This window comes from Primulina tabacum, chromosome 11, assembly GCF_025594145.1.
Source record: "Primulina tabacum isolate GXHZ01 chromosome 11, ASM2559414v2, whole genome shotgun sequence".
Taxonomy (NCBI): domain Eukaryota; kingdom Viridiplantae; phylum Streptophyta; class Magnoliopsida; order Lamiales; family Gesneriaceae; genus Primulina; species Primulina tabacum.
The window spans coordinates 13,934,444-13,958,831 of NC_134560.1; the positions used below are offsets into that span (position 1 = coordinate 13,934,444).

Below are 24,388 nucleotides of genomic sequence, written 5' to 3' on the forward strand. Positions count from 1 at the left end.
TAAAGTATAATTTTTTTTATAATATTCTTTTTAATTTTTTTAAAAAATATATATATCTTCAACCCGACGTCGTTTCGTTTGCCTTCAATGTACAATGAACACCCTTTATCCAGTGCTCTGCCTTTACCAAAGCTCCACACTAAAACCATGGCGTTTGCGTTTCTTTCTCTGCGGCCTTTCCCACCACCATGGCCCTGCTTCTCTCCTAAGCTCACATCCAACTCCATCAACCACCACATCCTCCTCCTTAAACCACCCGTTCTCTCCACCGTTTCCGCCATAGGCCCTGATGGCAAATACTACCCCACCTCATCTGACGATGACCCACCTGAAGCTGCTGAGGACTCCATGCACGGCATCAACAAGTTTCAGCAAATCCAACGCCAGGCGGCCCGTGCTCGCAAGGTTCAAGAAGAAGAGTACAAAAAAGATCAGCCCATTTTCCTCAAAGCCCTTGAGGAGACAGAGGATAATCCCGCTTCTCTTAGCAATGATTATTCTGGGGATGATCTTTTTGGGGAGATTGATAAGGCTATTGCGTTGAAACGCCAAGAATTTATCAAGAAGGGGTTGATTAAGCCAGCCCCAAAGAAAGAGCCCGTGCCCGAAGTTGAGAGTGTGGACGAGTTGGAGCCGGAGGAAGTTGTTGATTTGGAGGAGATTAGTGAGCTTCAAGGGATGACCGAGGTTTCTGATGTTGAAAGCGTGGAGGAAAATGAGGAAAGTTTGGATTTTGAGGTGGCTGATGGTGACTTTTCGAGCAATTTATCTTCATTTGATATTGATTTGGATGATTTTGGAAAGACCAAGACTAGGATTGTTGAACCTAAGTTTAAGATGAGCTTAGCTGAACTGTTGGATGATAGTAAAGTTGTTCCTATATTGGTGTCTGGTGATTTGGAGGTGGAAATTAGTGGGATTTCACATGATTCTCGCCTTGTTGAGAGTGGAGATTTATTTGTCTGTCGTGTCGGGAAGAAAACTGATGGGCATCTGTATTTGTCGGAAGCAGATAAGAGAGGTGCTGTCGCAGTTGTGGCGAGTAAGGAGATGGATATAGGAGAGACTTTGGGATGTAAGGCACTGGTAATGGTGGAGGATACAGATGCTGTATTAGCTAATTTAGCATCTTCTTTTTTCAGGTATCCTTCAAAGAGCATGTATGTCATTGGGATCACTGGGACAAATGGGAAGACAACAACTTCGTATTTAATCAAAGGGGTGTACGAGGCAATGGGATTGAGGACAGGAATGTTGAGCATGGTGGCAAATTATGTTCATGGAAACAACAAGCTGGAGTCAACTAAGGCTACAATGGATTCAGTTTTGATCCAGAGGTTGATGGCGAAAATGTTACACAATGGCGCAGAGGCGCTGGTCATGGAGGCTTCTTCTCATGAACTGGCCCTGGGACGGTGTGACGAGGTTGACTTTGACATTGCAGTTTTCACTAACTTGACAAGGGACCATTTGGATTGTGATGGGACGGTGGAGGAGTACAGAGATGCCATGGCCAAGCTTTTTTCAAGGATGGTTGATCCAGAACGCCATCGCAAGATAGTAAATATTGATGATCCAAATGCAACTTTCTTTATCTCACAAGGGAATCCTGAGGTACCCGTCGTGACCTTTGCGATGGAGAATAAGAATGCTGATGTACATCCTCTAAAGTTTGAATTGTCATTGTTTGAGACACAAGTTCTAGTTAATACACCTCAAGGTATATTGGAAATTTCGTCAGGGCTACTTGGAAGGCATAATATTTATAACATGCTTGCAGCTGTTTCTGTTGGGATTGCGGTTGGGGCTCCTTTGGAGGATATTGTACGAGGGATTGAAGAGGTTGATGCAGTGCCAGGCAGGTGTGAGTTGATAGATGAGGAACAGGCTTTTGGAGTGATTGTCGACCATGCACAAACTCCTGGTGCTTTGTCTAGACTTCTTGATTATGTTAGAGAACTTTCCCCTAGGCGAATTATAACCGGTATGAGATTCATAACCTTTTCACTTTCTAAAGATGTCTTTCAGTTGGAATGCATCGAAGTTTGTTGTTTCTCAGTAGTCTGGAAGTGTTTTGGTCGATTTGCCATCATTTTTTCTTCAAACTCATATATCCTTTCTCAAACAGTTTTGACCTGGTGCTAGTTAAGAAAGTTGAGTGCACTGAAACATCAAATGAAGATTTTATGTTTTATTGTGATAAAGGTTGAGGTTGAGGATTTGAAGAATTGGGCCAAGACAAGAAATAATGAAATATGGTAAAGTGGAATGAGGTCAAAGCCTCCTTTATTAAAAGTTTTTTGGTAGCATCCTTACCCGAGCCGCTACCAAACAAACTAATAAGCATGCATGCTTAAAACTTAATCTCAACAATTAAACAATTACAACGCAACGAAAACAGATCAATAATCTCAGTTTTAATAGTTAATACAACCATATCGAATTCATAAAAATACGAGAAACCAAATAAAAACCTCAACTAGATCACCGCCAAAAAGCCAACTGCTCTAGCTACTGTCTTGGCCGTCCAAACCGTCCAAACTAAGACCTGCTCCGTGGAATGAAGTGTCCAAGATGAAAACAAGGACGTGAGCTACAGTCGCCCAGTACGAGAATGTAAAGTATACAAACCGATATGATGCATGTGAAATGCAGTATGCTCGAATATCAAGGATCAAGTCAAGAATGCTCATTCTAGAGGGGCCTAAGTGTATAATCTTTGGTCTCTCATAAGCATGTTTTGGCTTTCACACTCATCATCAAGACGTGGACCGACAATGTCTAGGGTCATCAGAGCCTGCGGGTCCCGTCGGACATTGTAGCTCTCGATACCTAACCGTCCATAAAACAGAACATGGCTAAGTGGCCCAAACAAACGAGGTATATCTCAAAAGATATCGGGCCTAACATGATAAGTCATGCATAATATGTCAAAACAGTAAAACAGTTATCGTGCAACAGATAAATATGTAGCATATAAGTGTGTATTCTACGCTTGGATATCTCAGTTAGTACATTACGTTCCTCAATAAAACAATCTGACAGAAAGTCTACTCGTCTGAACCTAGACAATGCCAACATACTGAAATCACTATAATGTCAGATCCAAATTACTAAACATGTTTCAAAGTTCTTCCTATTGATCCTTAAATCATTATTTAAGGCTTTAGGATTATACATGGATTCGTCGTTAGCCCGCTGATGACGTCTCAATCTGCGTGTCCCGGGTCACCGACCCCACCTTGCTTCGACATGAGGTTCGAAGCTTCTCGATACTAAACTGCCATAGAAACTGGCTAAAAACCAAAGGTATATGGCTAGAACTCGAGAGAGAGAAGCTGAGGGAAAGTTTTGTAAGAAACAAATGAAATCAACTTCTATTTATATGCTGTGTCTAGACTATTTCAGAAAATTCGAACTCAATCTTATCTGTCACGTGTTATAATCTCATGCCTCTAGTTGGATTTATAGGAATAATGTAATCTGAAGTAGATTTTGTGGTGCATTTTAAATTCGGTGGATCTTAACATGTTGATCCTCAATTAATCTGTTTCTTAATAATGTTTAATTATTAACTCTTTAATCATGTTTTAATTAGTACTCCATTCAAATAAAGATTCGGGTCATTACATCCTCCCCTCCTTACAAATATTTCGTCCTCGAAATCAGAATTGAAGGACATATGCAACTGAATAACATACAACTGATGATTACGACGATATAACTCAAAACAAATACGGATACTCATAAGGCTCTTTAACTCCAAAGGTGCCTCTGCGGTACCTCGGCTTTGTCATTGCACTAGAACAAATTAGATCGAATTGTTTGAGTTTTTTCTCTTTCCTACGCAGAATTATGAGCGGCTGCTCGACCTAATTCAAGTTGAACATCAGTCTGGTCAAGAACATGCGATTTATCTATTACATACCTTCGTCGCAACGATACATGAAAGACAATGTGAATGCTGGACATACATGATGGTAACGCCAATCGATATGCCAAATTTCCAACACATTCCGAGATCTCGAAAGGTCCGATGAATCTTGGGTCTAATTTTCCCAAATATCATCACCTGGGGAATTGGGGTCTAATTTTCCCAAATATCATCACCTGGGGAATGGTAAAACTTCAAGGAATATTGTTTCCCTGAAATTGTAGGAGTCTACTTTTGGTATTTGCGCAACTCGCATGACAATCTTGTTTAGTTTTAATTCTCTTCTTGGTCAATTCCATTTGGTCAAAACGTGGGCCTCTGTCACTGACTGTACTTGTTGGCACACCATGATATTTAAGAATCTCTTGGATGTATTGTCTTGACATGCGATCAAAACTATATTCCCTTGACTGTACGAAATGAAATGTGCTTACTTTGTTAGTCGGTCGACAACTACCCAAATGACATCAAAATTCTCGGAAGACAACGGCAAATGGGTGACAGAATACATTGTTACATGCTCCCATTTCCAATCAAGGATATGAAGATTCTGAAGTAATCCTCTTTGTCGTTGATGTTCAACTTTCATTTGCTGACAAGCCAAACACTTATTTACAAACTTGTTAACGCTTCTCTATATTTCCACCAAAACATGGTCTTCAAATCCTTATACCTGCGGGCTTGAGATAAAATATTGCCTCTCAAATAAAAATCCTTTGAAACTACGATTCTCCTTGACAGACGACGGACACAAGGTTCCACCAGCTTGAAACGCGAAACCAGGTGTTGTCTTCGTTAGCTAACTTTTTAACCTTTGGGTCAGAAGACCGACCTTCTCTTATTTTGGCATACAATGCAGGTTCAGATAAAATGCTCGTTAATCGAATGTTTTCCATTCATTTCTTATGACAGAAGTGAAATCCCAGAGATCAACAATCTTGGATTGCACTTGATATGGGACTTATCTGAAGTGCAGATAATCTCACCTTGCGACTAAAAACGTCAGCTGTGATATTTGCTGAACCTAGATAGTACTTGATTTCGCTATCATAATCCTTAGAAATCCATCCATCTTCTTTGGCGCATATATAACTTGCTTGAGTGAAGATATATTTCAAGCTCTTGTGATCTCTAAACGCAGAGATAATGTCGCTAAATCTTCAACCAACACAATCGCTGCCAATTCTAGATCGTGAACTGGATAATTCTCTTCGTGCTTCTTCAATCGTCAATCACACGATCATTTTGGGTTAAAATTCGAATTGATGCATCGGTGTACACAATGTATCCTCCTGATCTAGATGGCAAAGCTAAAATTGGTGTAGTTTTCAAATGTTGGCGCAGTTCATTGAAACTATTTTCACAATCCTGTGTCAACTCGAACTGTACATTTTTACACGTAAGTTGTGTCAATGGCTTGGCAATCTGAGAAAATCCCCCGATGAATCTCCAGTAATTACATGACAAATCTAGAAAACTTTCTATTTCTTGAGCTGATTTCGGTTGTGCCCAACTCAACACTGCTTCGATTTTGCTAGGATCCACTGATATCCCATAGTTGGATATGACATATCCCAGGAAGACAACTTTGTCGAGCCAAAACTCGCACTTGTTCAACTTAGCATACAGTTGGTGATTCCTCAATGTTAGCAACACAATACGTAAATGTTGTGCATGCTCTTTAAGACTACAGGCGTATATCAGTCTGTCGTCAATAAAGACAATGACGAACTTGTCAAGGTACTCCTGGAATACTTGGTTCATCCAAATACATATACACTGCTGGAGCATTTGTCAATTCAAACGGCATCACTAAAAGTCGTGATACCAATACCTTTTACGAAATGCAGTCTTAGGAATATCACGCTGATGAACTCGAAGATGATGATATCCAGAGCATAAATCGATCTTCAAGTACACTGAAGTCCCTGGTAGTTTACCAAACAAGTCATCTGTTCGTGGTAACGGGTATTTATTCTTTACTGTAACTCGGTTCAACTGCTGATAATCTATGCAAAGCCGCTTATGCCCATCCTTCTTCTTAACGAACAATTCCGGTGCTACCCAAGGAGAAACAGTGGGTCTAATGTACCCCATGTCAAGAAAATCTTATAATTGTTACTTCAACTCTTTCATCTTCGATGGTGACAATCTATAAAGCGCTCTGGAGATAGGTGCGGTTCCAGGTACCAATTCGATCTCACATTCCACTTCTCTCTCCTAAAGAAATCCAGGAATTTCATCTCGGAAAGCATCAGGAAATTCATCGACAACTAGAATGTTCTTCACGTCGATTACATCCTTCAATACGTCTACGGTATAAATGAAGTTTCCTTCTCCCCTTTCGCCAAAGCCCGATGTGCCTTTACAGCAGACACTACTGGCCCACACCGTAGAAGAACCAAGATCGAGATATAACAATCTACGGTTGCTCTATACTTAGTCAATAGATCGATTCCCATAAATACAATTGAAATCTTCCATGACCAATATCATCAAATGACGGACATGTATTTTCCTTAAAACTCTAACAAGCAGTCTACGACTGCTTGCTTAGCTAAAACCTCTTGTCCTATAGGTGCAGACACCGAGATTAAAACATCTAATGACACATAGGGTAGTTTATACTTCTTAACAAACCTTGATGGTATGAATGAATGCGATGTCTCAGTGTCAGTTAATATATAAAAGGAAATTACATGCAGTGAATCTCTCGTTTTCCTCCTCGACTTGCTCTTAGTTTAGGGCAAACACTTGCCCCTGGACTCATGGGCGTTGCTGAGATCCTTGTGATGTCCCTCGACGACGGAAACCTTGAGCAGGAAAACCTTTCTGCAGCACAGTGACGTCAGACTGTTTTCCACTGTGAGACATTACCATAGAGCCTGCCTCCACTTTGATCCTCCAAGTTAAAGCAATCCCTCTTCATGTGACCAAAACCACCATAATTGAAACAAACACCTGTCACCCTTTGACATTTCTCCGTTTGGCGGTTGCCTCTGCAATGGCCACATTGCAGCTTCTTCCTACCAAAACTGTGCACTCCTCCAGAACCGGAAGAAAAAGATACAAACTTAATAAAAGACTGACCTTCGGTCCCAACGAACTAGAACTCTTGCTAGCTTGCATAGCTTTCCTCCTAACAATACTGATCTGGCCAGACGACAACGAATTCACTAATCCTTCATACGAAGTCGGATCCTCACATACAGAAACTCGATAAAAAATCTCCTGGTTCAAACCATTCAGAAATGCGAATATATTGCTGCAAAATATTCGCTGATGTGACGAGCATACGGCTACAGATCCGTAAAACGCTTCTGGTAGTCCTCAATGCTCAAATCTCCTTGCTCAATGGTCAACAGTTCCATCTCCTTCGTTTGATAAAGAGCTGTCGGGAAGTGATGATTGATGAAGGCCGTTGGCAAATGTTCCCAACGAATCCGCCCATGATGCTGTACCTGAATGACAGAAAATGATTTCCACCATTTCCGAGCTTTTCCTCCGATCATGAAAACGGATACCTCCATCTTCTCATCTTCGTCATAGTGCAGCACTCGAAAACACTGCTTCATGATAACGACCCATGCTTCATCAAAATCAGCATTCTCATCTACTGTCAATGGTAGAGGTCCAATCTTCATGGAATCCATAATGTTGACGCGGTTTCATCTCATTTCATCATGTTCTCGGTGACGCCTTCAGTCACGATCTCTACGACAATGTTCTCGGTCTGCCTCATCGTCGCCATAACAGCCATGTCTCACACTTCCGTTACTGTTTCTTTCTCCTGACATCTGAAAGGAAACCAAAATCAATCTCTAAATTCTCGAAACGGAATTACTAATGTCCCAAATATCTTTGCATGCCTTGGTACCACTAAATGTAGCACTCTTACCCGAGCCACTACTGAACAGACTAATAAGCATGCATGATTAAAACTTAATAACAACAATTACGTAGCATAAACCAAATAACTTAACAACCCATATTAAAACAAAACGATAATCTCGGTCTTATTCGTTAATACAATCATATCGAATTCATAATCATGCACGATAATACGCGAAACCAAATAAAAACTCTACCGGATCACCATCAAAAACCTAACTGCTCTAGCCACTGTCCTGGCCGTCCGAAATGTCCAACCTAAGACCTGCCCCGTGGAATAGGGTGTCCAAGATGAAAACAAGTACATGAGCAACAATCGCCCAATACGAGAATGTACGAGTATACAAATCGATTTAATGCATGTGAAATGCATTATGCTCGGATATCAATGATCAAGTTAAGAATCTAATGCTCAATCTAGAGGCGTCTGAGTGTGTAATCTGTGATATGTCATAGGCATGTTTTGGCTCTCATGCTCATCATCAAGACGTAGACCTACATTGTACAAAGTCATCAGAGTCTGTGGTCCCGTCGGACATTGTAAACCTGGATAGCCAACCTGTCCGCAAAACATGAAAGGGCTGAGCGACCCAAATGAACGAGGTATATCTCAAAAGATATCAGGCCCTACGTGATGTCATTCATAGTATGTCAAAGTAGTATAACATATATCATGCAATAGATAAATATGCAGCATATAAGCATATATACTATGCTTGGATATCTCAGTCAGTACATCGCGTATCTCACAAAAATAAGCTGACAACAAGACCAACATACTGAAATCACTATCATGTCAGATCCAGAATTTATAAACGTGCTTCAAAGTTCTTTCTATTGATTTTTAAATCACTATTTGAGGATTTAGGATTATACATGTGTCCGTCGTCAGTCCGATGATGACGTCTCGATCTGCGTGTCCCGCATCACTGACCCCTCTTTGAGTCGAAGATTTCCGACACTAAACTGCCCTAGAAACTGGCTGAAAACCTAATGTATATGGATAGAACTCGAGAGAGAAGCTGAGGGAAAACAGTGTAGGAAACAAATGAAATCAGTTTCAATTTATTGGCTCCATCCGGACTAGTTCATATAATCTGAGCTCGATTTTATCTGTCACGTGTCATAATCTTATTCGTCTAGTTGTATTTCTCGATATAATATAATCTGAATTCGATTTAGTAGTCCATTTTAAATTCGGTGAATCTCAATATATTAATCCTCAGTTAATCAATTCTTTAATAATGTCGAATTAACAATTTTTTAAATATATATTAATTACTACTTCATTCATATAAAAATTCGGGTCATTACATTGTCACTAGGAGGGTCCTAAAAAAGGAGTGGATAGGCTTTATGCATGTAGCAGGGGGAATAAACAGAGTTTGTTATTTTTCGGTATTCAGCTTCAGAGTGATTGTAGTTAACATTTCTAGGGAAATAATAGAAATATATTCTTTTATGGATATCTTTCTTGCCCTAGGGGGCATTATCCATATTTTGTTCTTAATTTGAAAGTTTGGTTCTGTGTTGATATCGACGGCAAGTAAAATGCATTCGATGTTGATTAAGTTGATTCTTCTTTTGTCTAACCCAGTCTTATGGTTTCTCAAGTTTTTGGTTGTCCTGGCGAGACTGACAGAGGGAAAAGGCCAACGATGACAAAGATCGCAACAGATAAAAGTGATATTACTATTTTGACATCGGACAATCCAAAAAATGAAGATCCTTGTAAGTGTATCTATGATATATTCATCTACTGGTTCCAAGATCTAGTTACAACCTTTATTTTCTCATTCTGTGGTATTTTTTCTATTGTTTTTTCTTCTGTACTCTGCGCAAGAACGCAAGTTTGTTCACAAACTGAAATGTTTCTGTTGACGCAGTCTAGAGAAATCTTAGGCTAATTGTTAGAATAATTGCAATAGTTTAGGTCTAGAGAAATCTTAGGCTAGAATAATTGCAATAGTTTAGGTCTAGAGAAATCTTAGGCTAATTGTTAGAGTGATTGCAATATTTTAGGATGTGATTAATTAGTTTTATTCTTTCCTTTTTTATCTCTTGTAACCTACAATATAAATAGATAAGTCTGTATCTTAATTTTTTTTTATGAATGAATCAAAAATTATCATCTCCTGTTCTAGTGCTTTTATGGTATCAGAGCAATAAAAGCCTTTTTTGAATATTTTTTCATCTATGGAAAAATCAGAGATGCAACCTGTTCTCAGTGCCTCTGATAACTCCCTTCCATTCCAAATTACCAGCTTTAAACTCAGTGGCCGGAACTACTTACAGTGGTCTCGTTCCGTCCAACTCATTATCCGCGGGAAAGGACGATTTGGATACCTTGATGGTTCCATTTCGACACCAAACCAATCTGATCCTTCGTTTGCAGCGTGGGATATTCAGAATTCCATGGTTATGGCCTGGCTTCTTCACTCTATGGACGACTCCATTGCAGAGATCTACCTCCATTACCCAACAGCAAAGGCTATTTGGGACGCTGTTGCCTTAGCCTACTCAGATCTTGAAGACTCGAATCAGATGTTCGACCTCCGGACTCGCTCTCGTAATCTGCGACAAGACGATGGTACTGTAACTCAGTACTTCGTTTCGCTAACAAAACTGTGGCAAGAACTCGATCTCTTCACTCAACCTGAGTGGACCGATGCTGCCAACTGTGAGATCTACCAAAAATTGCTCGCCAAAGAAAGAACCTATGACTTCCTCACCGGCCTACATCCATCCCTGGATGATGCTCGTGGACGGATTCTGAGTATCAAGCCATTACCGAGCCTTGATACCATTTTCTCCGAAGTCCGTCGAGAAGAACAGAGGAAACGAATTATGCTCGGTGAAGCTACCATACCCGTTGCCACCAATCATGATGCCTCTGCCATGGCCGCTCGAGGATCCCGCAAACCGCAGCTGTGGTGTGAACATTGCAACCGACCTCATCATACTAAAGCCACATGTTGGAAGCTCCACGGCAAGCCAGCTGACTGGGTGCCACGCAGCCAGCGTAACGCCGAGTCCACCAAGCCAGCCGTACCGGTGAAAGTCGACAACAACACACCATCATCCGCTGCAACATTCTCTCAAGCACAACTCAATCAACTTGGCCAGTTCCTTTCCACCTCGACTTCACTGATGGCGCACGGTACTTCTTCCTCTGTTACCGACCCTGGTAACTCTGGTGAGTGTTGGATTATTGATTCAGGTGCATCCGAACACATGTCCGGAGTTCGCACCCTTTTCTCATCATATCAACCATGCCAAAGATCTAGATCAGTAACTTTGGCAGATGGTTCAATTTCTCCTGTTCTTGGTATTGGCACTGTTTCGTTGAGTCCCCGTATGATATTACAGAATGTCTTGTTTGTCCCTCAATTGACTTACAACTTGCTGTCGATCAGCAAACTCACCCTTGACTCCGATTGTATTGCCAATTTTTCACCTAAGTTGTGTATTTTTCAGGATCGGGCCTCGGGGAAGACGATTGGGCGTGCTGCTGAGGTGTCGGGTTTATATCACTTTCTACGAGCTGATTCTACTGTTCGGTGCTGCCAAGTGGTCCATGATTCTACACATCAATCTCGTCCCCAACAAATAATGTTACTTCATCAACGCCTTGGTCACCTAAGTTTTTCTTATTTAAAACATTTGTTTCCTTCGTTGTTTCACTCTTGTGATAGGTTTGTATGCGAAGTATGTCAGATAGCTAAACATACTCGCATACCTTTTCCCATTCATCTTTATCATGAATCTAGGCCATTCTCTCTCATACACAGTGATTTGTGGGGTCCGTCTCGAGTCGCTTCAATTTCTAATAAAAAATGGTTTATTACATTTATTGATGATCACTCTCGTGTCTGTTGGATTTTTCTCCTTCCTAACAAATCTGAAGTTTTGAAAATTTTTGAACAGTTCTACAATATGATCCTTACTCAATTTAACTCTAAAATACAAATCCTTCGGTCTGACAATGGCACCGAGTATTTCAATTCATCACTCAATGAATTTTCTTCAAAACATGGTATTATTCATCACAGTTCATGTGTTGATACCCCTCAACAAAATGGGGTTTCCGAAAGAAAAAATCGACACCTTTTAGAGGTCGCTCGCGCCCTTCTTTTCACAAACAATGTTCCAAAAATCTATTGGGGGGATGCTATTTTAACCGCATGTTACCTAATCAACAGACTTCCGTCTCGGGTGTTAAAATTCCAAACACCATTAAATACCCTCAGAAAATCATTCCCAAAGTCCAAAATATTCACTGATCTTCCTCTACGTACGTTTGGATGTTCGGCGTTTGTTCATATTCATGATAATTCTAGGTCTAAGTTGGATCCTCGTAGCCACAAATGTATGTTTGTTGGTTATTCTTCTACACAAAAGGGTTATCGATGTTATTCTCCATCCAAAAGAAAATATTTTATTTCACGGGATGTCACATTTCTTGAATCGCAATCGTTCTATCCCCCTACTCCGAATCCAATTCTCATCTCCACTCATAATTATGCTCCTGATCCTACTTCCTCGCCTAGAACCAAAAATTTTTTTTGGGAATATTTATGGGAACCGAATCCAATACAAGAGTCACAAATCCCAACTCCATCCCAACTTAACACTCAAATCCCACAAAATCAGGAATCTCCCTCTTCCTTAGAGCCAGAATTATTTTTGGGATTTCCGTCCACCTTGGAGCCACATTTAATTCCAGAAAATCCGCAGCCTTCACCCAGTATACCACAAAATCCGCCTACTACTCCTGCTCCAAATCCAATTCCACCTTCAAGTCCACCCGCTGAAATTTCTGTAACACCAACTCATCCTCCTCGTGGAACCACTGACCGCTTTGCAGCAACTTACAGCAGACGCAAGCACAAGAATATCGAACCTGCACCTTCTGCATCGCCCCCGTCAAACCCAGCGCCCGATCCGGATACCACCGAATTGGCAAATTTGGATATCCCGATCGCCCACCGCAAAGGTACTCGGATATGTACTCAACATCCTATTTCACATTTTTTGGGGCATTCTAAGTTGTCGCAGCCGCTACAAGCCCTGGTCACTAACCTGTCACATTCCACCGTTCCCTCAACCATTGATGACGCCCTTCGCGATGACAAGTGGCGTACAGCAGTATTTGCCGAGATCAAAGCCCTCGAAAAAAATGGGACATGGGAGATTGTTCCGAAACCCGATGGCAAGAAACCGGTTGGTTGTAGATGGCTGTTCACCATCAAGTGCAATAGTGATGGGAGCGTTGACAGATATAAAGCGCGACTTGTGGCTAAGGGATACACGCAGACCTATGGTATCGACTACCTAGAGACATTTGCACCAGTAGCCAAAATCAACACTATCCGAGTGTTGCTTTCTCTCGCAGCAAACTTGGATTGGCCACTTCACCAACTCGATGTCAAGAACGCGTTTCTCAACGGCGATCTCGTTGAGGAGGTGTACATGGATCTACCACCCGGTTTTCACAATCAGGGAAATAACGACAAGGTTTGCCGGCTAAAGAAAGCTCTCTACGGTTTGAAACAGTCTCCGAAAGCTTGGTTCGACAGATTTTCCACCACTGTTCATCTTCTCGGGTACAAACAGGCTCATTGTGATCATACATTGTTCTATCATCGGGTCAAGGATAAGATTGCTATTCTTATTGTATATGTTGATGATATTATAATCACCGGGAATGACGTGGCTGAAATAGAGCGAATTAAGAAGAAATTGGCCACTTCTTTTGAAATGAAAGACCTCGGTCACTTGAGATACTTTCTCGGAATGGAGGTAGCTAGAAGCAAGGCTGGAATCTTTGTTTCACAGCGACAGTACGTCATTAACTTACTCAATGATACCGGATTGATGGGTTGTAGACCGGCCGATACCCCCATGGATCCTAACATCAAACTCGAGGCCAAACCAGATGATACACCTGTCGACAGGGGGAGATTTCAACGGTTAGTCGGCAGATTGATATACCTCTCGCACACCCGGCCGGATATTTCCTTCCCCGTGAGTTGCATTAGTCAATTTATGCACTCACCATACCAATGTCATCTTGATGCTGCAATCAGGATATTACGGTACTTAAAGGGCACTCCGGGCCGTGGTCTCATGTTCAGAAAGCAAGAAAAGAGGTGTGTTGAAGTCTTTGTTGATGCCGATTGGGCTGGATGCCCAAATGATCGACGCTCCACGTCTGGTTATTGCTCCTTTGTCTTTGGAAATCTGGTTACTTGGCGCAGCAAGAAGCAATCAGTTGTTGCACGAAGTAGCGCGGAGGCAGAACTTCGATCAGCGGCTCTTGGAATTTGTGAAGCTCTTTGGATCAAACTGTTATTGGAAGAACTGAGAATAGAGAAAAAGAGCCCTATGCTTATCCTATGCGACAAGAAAGGTGCCATAGCTATTACTCACAACCCGGTTCACCTTGATCGTACCAAACACGTTGAAATTGATCGGCATTTCATAAAGGAGAAGATTGATAAGGGGATACTTGAAGTGTCCTATATTCCTACGTCGCAACAAACTGCTGATATCTTAACAAAGGCTTTGTTCAAGCCTATGTTCGAAAGACTGATTGACAAGCTTGGGATGTACAACATTTACCATCCAGCTTGAGGGGGAGTGTTGACGCAGTCTAGAGAAATCTTAGGCTAATTGTTAGAATAATTGCAATAGTTTAGGTCTAGAGAAATCTTAGGCTAGAATAATTGCAATAGTTTAGGTCTAGAGAAATCTTAGGCTAATTGTTAGAGTGATTGCAATATTTTAGGATGTGATTAATTAGTTTTATTCTTTCCTTTTTTATCTCTTGTAACCTACAATATAAATAGATAAGTCTGTATCTTAATTTTTTTTTATGAATGAATCAAAAATTATCATCTCCTGTTCTAGTGCTTTTAGTTTCTTAAATAATTTGTTCAAAATTTCGAACGAAAGTTGAATTTATTTAGGACAATGTATTCATTATAGGACATCTCCTTTTGTATAGCTCCATCCTAGGGGAAAAAGTAAATAAATATGTAAACAACTTTGTGGACAATGGGCTAATGCCACATATCTGAACAAGAACTTATTTCTTCACATAAAATGTCGAAGTGTTTGGCATCGCTCATTTGTTTTAAGTGACTATTATCCATTAGTTGATGTAAATTTTATTATCCATTAGTTGATGCAAATTCTTTAACACCTTTAGACAAAAATTCACCTCTCCCTTATTCATTCGGAAGATTCTCACTCCCAACTCACTCGATAGATTATAGGAGAAGAAATTTTTTTTGTAGCCATACAACTGATAATATAGTGTTTTTGTCACATCTCTTTTACCGTTTGTGTAAAAGTTTTTATTTGACGATGGCTGGTTTAATTTCATATCAGTGGACATCTTGGATGACATGCTGGCCGGTGTAGGCTGGACAATGCAAGATTACTTGAAATATGGAGAAAATGATTATTATCCACCTCTTCCTAATGGCCATAGACTGTTTCTACATGATATTAGACTAGTAGCTGTACGATGTGCTGTTGCAATGGGCGAGGAAGGCGATATGGTGGTACGTTTAAGTGCATTATGTTTGTTCCACTTAATGTTTCGCATTTTATGCGTGCATATTTTTTTGTGAAAAGAAAATATAGGCCTGATATCCTTGTCTTAGATGAAAGCCTGGGAAAAAATGTGGAGCAGAGATTAGCCCTCTTGATTTATTTAGAAAGTTTAGCTTATGTATTAGGCATACTCGTTCTTGCCAATCCTCCATTTATTATGATTTTTCCTGTGCAGGTGGTTGCTGGTAAAGGCCATGAAACATATCAGATACTAGGTTCAAAGAAGGACTTCTTTGATGATAGGGAGGAATGCCGGGAGGCATTGCAGTACGTTGACGAGCTTCACCGAGCTGGAATTGATACAAGTGAATTCCCATGGAGGTATGTTATATACATCAAATGCTGCCTGCACATTTTGTGAATGTTACTCTTCTTATAGGACGACGTGTTTCACTTCCAACTCATAAATCAAGAAGAAAGAAACAAAAATGCAGTAGATTATAACGATGTAGCATTTGAATGTGGCAACATGCGATTTGAAATAATGTCAATATGAAAGATCAAGTGCTGAATGCGTGTTACTGTGTGTCTGCTGTGCCACAGGTTACCCGAGAGCCATTAGTCATCTATCCCTCAATTGTTCGGACCAGATGATGATAGAGAGCTATAATGGCAAACTAGCATGAAACCAATGCGCTTCCAGAAAAGACCACGTTTGTTAGAACAGCCTTGTTTTGTGGAAATTTGAGCAAAACCTCAATCTAAAATGGGGCCTTTTCACTTTCAGGTATGCAATCGATATCACTATCTTATTTTCTTGAATTCCTTGGTGTCTTTCTAAGCTTAGGTTATTTTTTCTCTTTCTTTTACTTTTCAGCCGTCGAAACCTTTGAGATTGTGCATACCATCTTGCAGTAACCTAGAAAACGTAGGCTTATGCCTTTTTATCTATTTTTGCAGATGTGTGTTGCTGTAAATCTTGTATCTCGCTCATCATTGGACCGGGATTTGCCAAATTTTTGTGGGAATGTGTATCATTTATGTTAATGTGAATTGGTGGTGGTCCATCAGCTAAGCATTTTCAGAAATTTTTGATCTAATGATGTTTTCAAGGGCTATAGCTATAGATCAAAGATAAAGCTCAATGTAAATGGTGCGTGTCTTTGAGTCGAACTGTGATCTCTCTCATCATGTGCTCTTGCACATCTCATCTATTAGCAAGTCTTAATGGCAAAAATTTCTTAATTAGGATGGTAGAAAGGGTTCTGTCTGAACTTGTAAATTGTTGGTCAATTACTTTAGGCCTTTTAACATATTTATGCCATGATGACCAGCAGAAATCTTGTTTATGAATACCACACAAACGTAATTAAATTGTTCCAATTTTTTTATATAGATCAACATCATCAAGAAGTTTGGTTTCGGAAACACGAGGTGGTTTGTCTTTCTTTATGACATATAAATAATGTCCAAGTCCAACTACCGTAACCGAAGGAAGTATCTTTTATCCAATTCTTTTGGTTGTCGCCATTAAGTTCGGAAATGTGACAATGTGTATCAAGATAGGTTAGAGATTTTATAAAAGAGTTTTTAATGCTTGGGTTAACAAGCTATGAAGCTATTTTTGATAGAAGTTGATCACTCGAGTAACTTTGTCATAAAGAGAGAAAATAACTCTATTTTTCACGAAACTCGCTGGGCGTGCTAGGCACGTAATCATGCCAAATATGAAATGGTCCGATTTTTTTTTTTCAAACGTTGTGTGTCCCGATTCGATCGTTAGTTTTGATTCCTTCGGTATGGCTTCAAAGCGAAAATATAAACTGAGGAATATAATGAAATTGTAGAGAAAATCCATGAACAACATCAAATTTAATTATGTTGTTATGAACATGAACGACATTTTTACAAGAAAATTGGAGGAATATGCCAAAATCTAAAGAAACTAAGATCCTTCAAATTGGAAAATATGTAGATAAAATATAGAAATGAATTGAACAAGCTTTGTTGCTGCCTTGTTGAATGTTTGTCATGTCCCTATTTTGATTCTTCTTTCTGTTTTTTTTTACACTCCACTGAGCAGTTCCAACCACATTCCACGGTCATCCATGATGCATCGTGGATCAACTCCTCCATCATAATTTTTCTCAGATCAATTATATCTCTCCTAGACTTAGCAACATTTGCGCCTTCATGTCTGATGAGATTTACTAGATTTTAGTTGTGACAAATGCCCCGTAGCCAATTTGGCTATGTTTAGTAATTCAAATATATTGTATTGGCCCATTTACAAGTTGGCCCAAATTCATAATACGACATATATGAGGAGGAGGAGAAAAAAGAAAAGAAAGCAGTGCACAACACCTTGCTTCCCAAACTTCTTCTTTCTCTTTTTTCCCCAAAATCCTCCAATTATTCACGGTTTTCACAACCGATCTTTGAGACAATTATCGACCACTCACGGAGATCTCATGTCCCATATCACTGCCGATTACATCGCCTTTGTGATGCAATCAAAGTTTCTGAAAATTGCCATTATCAATCTCCTTTACATCAAGCCACACCTTCTCAAGGTTGGTATATTTCACCATTTTTCCCAATCATCCATCACAAGAACATTGTAGAATGTGACATTTCATGTTGTACTCAAGGTGTTTGTGAATATGTCTGAATTATTGTTTGATAAGTAACATCTTGCAACACCCACTGCTTGCACATCAACAGAGCGGCTCCCTTGGTGTGCATATTCAGAGCTTGGCCTATAGCTGGTGCAACTTCTGTAATCTTCATATTGAGAACACAACTACATGAGTTGCTCTTCCTTTATGCAAATCATTAGTTAGCACTGTATAAATTAGCTCTGATTGAGATGGCAGAGTCTGGTGGATTTCAGAAGATGGAAACGGGGTATGTATAAATCACCCAACTTTCATTCTTTTGGTTTCTTCCATCCTGCTTAGTATATGCTCTTTTTCACTTTATTATGTTGCATTATTATTTGAGCATTCATAGTTTTGTTGATCAACACGTCATTATTTATCACTTGGTCCCATTTATTTTGCAGGAACATAGTTGGAGAAATCGATGATTTATCTCAAAGGCCTATGCAGATAGTACCTTAAATACCAATGGAGATGAGAAATCTTGCCTCTTGGGAGTGCCGCCGGCCAATCCAAAATAAATTTCCAAGCTTGGATGAATATTTTTTCAACTGACTGAGCATATATGTATGGAATATCATACACATTGAGAGGAAATAAAACACGCAGCCTAGGTATAGTAGTTGTACTTTTTTGCACTTGTTTGTCGTAGTTTGATAAGTGTCTTTATGAATTGAAGACTTGAAAAAGTGGCTTCAAAGCCAAAATTTGTTCTTCAAAACATATTGTTAACATTATAATTGCTGCTTGGGACTTGTTTACATGAATTTGTATTTTCGGCATATCACATTTACAGGGGAAACTCTATCTAAATTTTGTAAAAACTGCCAAATAGCTTGTTTTCTTCGACATCGACGCAAATATTATTGATCAAAACTACTTGTTATTATCCAACATTTAGAAAATAATTTCCAAACGATCCCCGATGCTTCAAGTTATGCAATAAACATGTTCCACTTGGTCATCAATTTGGCCAACTAATACAACAATTATTCATCCCCAAAATTTATTAACTACAGCAGATTCCATGAGCAATTATTTTTATTTATTCACAAATTCTCCGGTATTATTTACAAACAAGTTAAAAAGAAAAAGAATGGCTTAAAAACATATTCTTCACATATTTACAGAAACTTTTTGTCAGTAAATATGATAAAATCCACCAAAGTGGCCATCTGGCCTACTTTGTACAATTGATAAGTGCAATTTATTGCACTTTTATTACTTGTATTTAACTTGGAATTTTGTGATTCTTGAGTAGGTTTTATGCGATTTGTTGTTGTTTTTGTTGTTGTAGTTTGGAAGCTTTTGATGAGAGTTTGGAGTATTATAAAATGTTGAATTGAAAAGTACAAAAGATGCACAAATACAAAAGCTACAGCGCACCCGCTGTAAAGCACTGCACCCGCGCTAAAAACCATATCGCACCTGCGCTCACACACCAGTAGAAGCACCGCACCCGCGATGACTTCATAACCGCACCCGCGGTCCTTGCACGACAGAATCCGAAAAATCTGTATTTTGGTGTGCTGCGCATGAAAGTCTAAGATTTTGGTGTGCTGCGGATTGAGGCTTGTCTGGAGCTATAAAATACATCATTTACGTACCATCTAGGGTGGGGAGCCAAGGGAGTAGTGGAGGCTGCTGCTAGAAGATTGAAGACTCAAGTTCATCAAGTTTTTGGGAAATCTTTTGCACAACTCTGGGGACGGAATCAGCACTTCAAACTCTCATTCTAAGTTCTTCTTTCTTTTATTTTTCATTTGATATGTCTTGTTTTAGAACCATGTTTTGTTGTTTTGCTTGTGTTATTATGAACTAATTTTTATTTCTAGAGGAAAGATGGAACAAAACTAGAAACCATGTGTTAAAATCTATGAACTAAGCTATTTAAGTTATTCATATTGTTCATTTGTATTGTTCTAATCTTAATGCTTTCAATTTATTGGTCATAATTTGAATGATTTATATGTTTACAATTTATCACTCGGAAGAGGAAATTATAAACAAGAAATGAGAAAAATACATCAATGGTATTTATAGAGTTCGGGAGGACCCATAATGCTATCGAAGCCCATAGAGAATCTAGTGCTTGATGTGTTATTTATTTGTAGATTGTTGATGGGAACGTTGCGATCCATTTTTAGATAAATAATATCTACTTAACATTCGGAAGATGGAGTAGATAATTATAGGATTCTTGGCTAATGAATAAAAAGGATTTTTATAACATAGCTACAAGAAATTACACATGGTGGACAGTTGCGTGAAATCAGACCTCTAGATCTTTTATTTCATTGTTATTTGTTACAATTTGGTGTTACATTTAAATCCATTTTCAATTTAGTTATTTTTGCAACCAAATCTTTTAATTGATTTTTCTAAATAAAGTCGAGACTATTTTAATCACAAACACTAATATACATTTATATACATACTCCTCGTGGGATCGACACTTGTACTCAAAAATACATTTTACTATAACTTGACGTCGTGCGCTTGCGAGCAATTAAGAAAATACGCAACAAGTTTTTGGCGCCGTTGCCGGGGAGTGTTTATTTTAAATTTATATTAGTATTGTTACCAATTAATATAGATTTTAATTTAGAGATGCTTTTATTGTATTAAATTAATTAAATGATTTGTTTCTTATCTTTGTTTGACAGTGCATGCGAAGATCGCAAAATCTTGACTTGCTTATCTTTGATCCCGAGATCGAAAGAACCAAAAGAAGATTAAGAAAGGCAAGAAGAGAAGCGATTCAAGCAATGGCTGACAACAGAGATAACGAAAATCCACCTCCTGCAATACCAATCAGAGATCATTTTAGGCCGGTACTAAATGCTCATTATTCGGGCATAGCACGAGGGACTATGAATGCAAAGAACTTTGAGCTCAAGCCCGCATTGATAAACATGGTTCAACAGAACCAGTTTGGGGGAGCCGCTAATGCAGATCATCATCTACATCTCAGAACATTCCTTGAAATCACTGACACGGTAAAAATAAATGGTGTTTCTGATGATATAATTTGATTGCGCTTGTTTCATTTTTCTCTTAGGGACCAAGCAAGAGCATGGCTCCAATCGCTTCTTTTGGGGAGTATCACTACATGGCAGGAGTTAGCAACCAAGTTCCTTGCTAAATATTTTCCACCCGCGAAGTCTGCACAGTTGAAGATTGAGATAAGTAATTTTAGGCAGACTGACTTTGAGCAATTATATGATGCATGGGAACGGTATAAGGAGTTATTGAGGAGGTGTCCAAACCATGGTTTTGAAGATTGAGTACAAATTCAATTGTTTTACTCCCGGCCAAGAGTTACTAAAAGGAAGTGTTGGGTACCCAGTAAGATGATATTTGATGTTAAAGACAGAAGAAGAAAAACTTTAAATGAAAGAGATCGTCATTACAGCAATAAGAATATGTCTTATAGAAGGGAGAATTGAAGGTATATTGGGAATCCATGACCATGAGGTCGGTGAACCATTATCTCGGAGGAAACTCGTCTACTAAAATCAATAATGGTGAAAGAAAATATGACCAACAGTCATTTCAGAATATACTTCAGGGGTCCCCATTCCTGAATAATCATCAAAAATATGAAATGAAATCTCGTTTTGTTTTTCGTCCTATGGTAACCCCAAATGGACAATGGAGACGTGTGGAACATCCAAAGTTTCCAAAGCCTTTTTCTCAAACCCAAAAAAGACGTTTGTTGAGAGAAAAAACTGTGGAGCGAAGGTTGAAAGTGGAAGAGTCGTCAGAAGAGAAGAAGAAGTTCGGCAGGAAGGCTATTGAGGATAAAGAAGAGAAATGTGATGACTTGTTGTCAGATGAAGATAGTAACGTGGTCAAGAAAGCTACCTTCAAAGTAGGGCAGATTCTTGTTTCATTTGAGTGTGTCATAGGCTCATTAATGTTACAAGATGAGTTCAAACGCAAAAGAATGTTTGAGTATGATGGCTCCGTGGGAAATAAAATTGTTACAGAATCCGTCAAGAATAACATTTTGAAAGATTGTGTTGGAGTTCTTGTTGATGAAGAGAAAATAATGGTTATGAAGAAACCTACCAATTACATGACTAGACATATCAAATCAATTTATATCACAGCACATGTTAACGGTAAACCAGTGTCTAGGTTACTGATAGATAATGGATCTGCTCTCAATATTCTACCTACAGAATTCTTCAGAAGATGGGTAAAAGTGTGGAAGACTTGATTCCGATGGAAGTCTATGTGGCAGCTTTTACTAGAGAATCCACCAAAACCTTGGGAGTGTTACCAAAAAATGTCATTGTAGGGTCTCGATCCTCTCAATCAGCCTTCTTCGTGATAAATTTCAGTGCTAGCTTCCATGCTTTGTTAAGAAGGGATTGGATTCATACCAACCATTGTGTGTCATCTTCCATGCACCAGTTATTGTTATTGTGGAAGAAGGATGAGGTTGAAGTGGTATAGGCTGATTCACAGCCGTATCAATCTAATTCCAATGACGTGGAAGCTAGATATTATGATGGAACTTTTGGTCTAATTAAGTTTCGTAACTACAAGGTGCATCGACAGGCCAAGAACAGTATACGTGGACACCCAGAAAGTTAAAGAAGCAGTTGAGAAGGTCATCAAGCCTACTACCATGGTCTCTCCTAGACCCATGGTCCGACCTATCATAGGGGAGGTCGATGACTAAGTTTACTAAAGAAGAGATGGAAGTCGCTTCAACTTCCTAGTGGAAAGCCACATTGCAGCATCTAATCAACGAAGTGCAATCTCAAGAGTTGTGGTGTATCGATGGAGCTGAAGTAATATTTGAAGAAGAAAATGGAGGTTGCGAGGAAGAAGAGCTACAAATGGAAGATAAAATCTTAGCCCGACACAAATGGAGGATCGGCATCTAGAAACCCAAGACCCCTTGAGATAAGTGAATTTAGGAACGATGGAATGCCCCAAACCTACATATATTGATGAATTGTTGAGGGAAGAAATGAAGAAAGAAATTGTGGAACTTTGCACAAAATTCAAAGATTGCTTTGCATGGGAGTATGGAGATATGTCAGTCTTATATCGTAAATTGGTAGAGCATCGATTACCAATTAAAGATGATTTTAAACAATATCAGCAGTTGGCTAGAAGAATGTCCAAAGCAATTGAGTCGAGGGTGAAAGAAAAATTGAAAAACTGCTCAAATCCAAATTCATCCGTCCAGTGAGATTCACAGAATGTCTTGCAAATATCGTCCCTATTATGAAGAAGAATGGGAATCGTCGAGTTTGTATAGATTTCAGAGATTTGAATTGCGCTAGCCCGAAAGTTGCTTATGTCATGTCAGTGGCGGATATGCTCATTAATGCAGTGGCAAAGAACGATTTGATGTCATTCATGGATGGATTTTCAAGATACAATCAAATAAAAATAGCAGGGGAAGATGTGTCCAAGACAATCTTTAGATGTCCTGGGGCGATTGGCACATTCGAATGGCTTGTCATGCCATTTGTATTGAAAAACACATGAGCAACTTATCAAAGAGCCATGAATGCAATCTTCCACGACATGATAGGCATGTGCTTGTAAGTGTATATTGATGACATTGTCGTGAAGTTGAAAAGAGCATCAGATCACCTCGGTCACTTAGGAAGAGTTTCATAAGGATGAGGCAACACAATTTAAAGTTGAATCCTTTAAAGTGCATATTCGTTGTACAGACGGGAAATTTTATTAGTTTCTTAATTCACCAAAGGGGAGTGGAGGTGGATAAGAACAAAGTCAAAGCTATGATAGAGGCGATGCCACCAAAGAATAAAAAAGAGCTGCAAAGATTCCTCGGCCAAGTCAATTATTTAAGAATATTTATCTCAAATTTGGCAGGTAAGACTTGGGAATTTTCTCTGTTATTGAAATTAAAAGATCTTGCAAGAGTTTAAATGGGAGAGATGTCATCAAAAAGCCTTTGATAAAATAAAGTAGTACATGTCCAAACTTCCTGTGCTAATGCACCCAAAACATGGATTTCCCCTCAAATTGTATACATCGGCCGCTCAGGAGTCTATTGGATGTCTTTTGGCACAGAATAACCAAGAGAATCATGAGCAGACCATTTACTATTTAAGCCGAACACTTACAAATGTTGAGGTTAGATATTCAGTCATAGAAAAATCGTGTTTGGCATTGTATTATTCGTGTATGAAATTAAGACATTATTTGATCCATTCGAGAGTTTACGTGATTTCACATACAGATATTGTCAAATATATGCTTCATAGGCCTATTTTGACCGGGAGGATTGGTAAATGATCACTAGCCCTGGTTGAATTCACTTTGATTTATTTCCCTCAAAAAT

At 39.2% G+C, this 24,388-nt stretch overlaps 1 protein-coding gene across 1 annotated transcript; it reads left to right on the forward strand.

The window, feature by feature from the left end:
• Window positions 1–91: 91 nt before the first annotated feature.
• On the forward strand, window positions 92–16,777 carry LOC142519349 (UDP-N-acetylmuramoyl-L-alanyl-D-glutamate--2,6-diaminopimelate ligase MurE homolog, chloroplastic). Its single transcript, XM_075622339.1, has 6 exons — window positions 92–1,984; window positions 9,440–9,556; window positions 15,221–15,396; window positions 15,624–15,769; window positions 15,992–16,175; window positions 16,349–16,777. The coding sequence occupies exons 1-5, from the start codon at window positions 148–150 to the stop codon at window positions 16,008–16,010; spliced, it is 2,295 nt and encodes a 764-aa protein (XP_075478454.1). The 5' UTR covers window positions 92–147; the 3' UTR covers window positions 16,011–16,175; window positions 16,349–16,777.
• The last annotated feature ends 7,611 nt before the right edge of the window (window positions 16,778–24,388 follow it).

What these genes read in the sequence shown, in the direction of transcription:
- LOC142519349 (XM_075622339.1), top strand. Translation starts at nt 148, where the DNA reads ATGGCGTTTGCGTTTCTTTCTCTGCGGCCTTTCCCACCACCATGGCCC. An exon ending in CCCTAGGCGAATTATAACCG is followed by an intron (nt 1,985 to 9,439) that starts GTATGAGATTCA and finishes TGGTTTCTCAAG; the next exon opens with TTTTTGGTTGTCCTGGCGAG. An exon ending in GCGAGGAAGGCGATATGGTG is followed by an intron (nt 15,397 to 15,623) that starts GTACGTTTAAGT and finishes TTTCCTGTGCAG; the next exon opens with GTGGTTGCTGGTAAAGGCCA.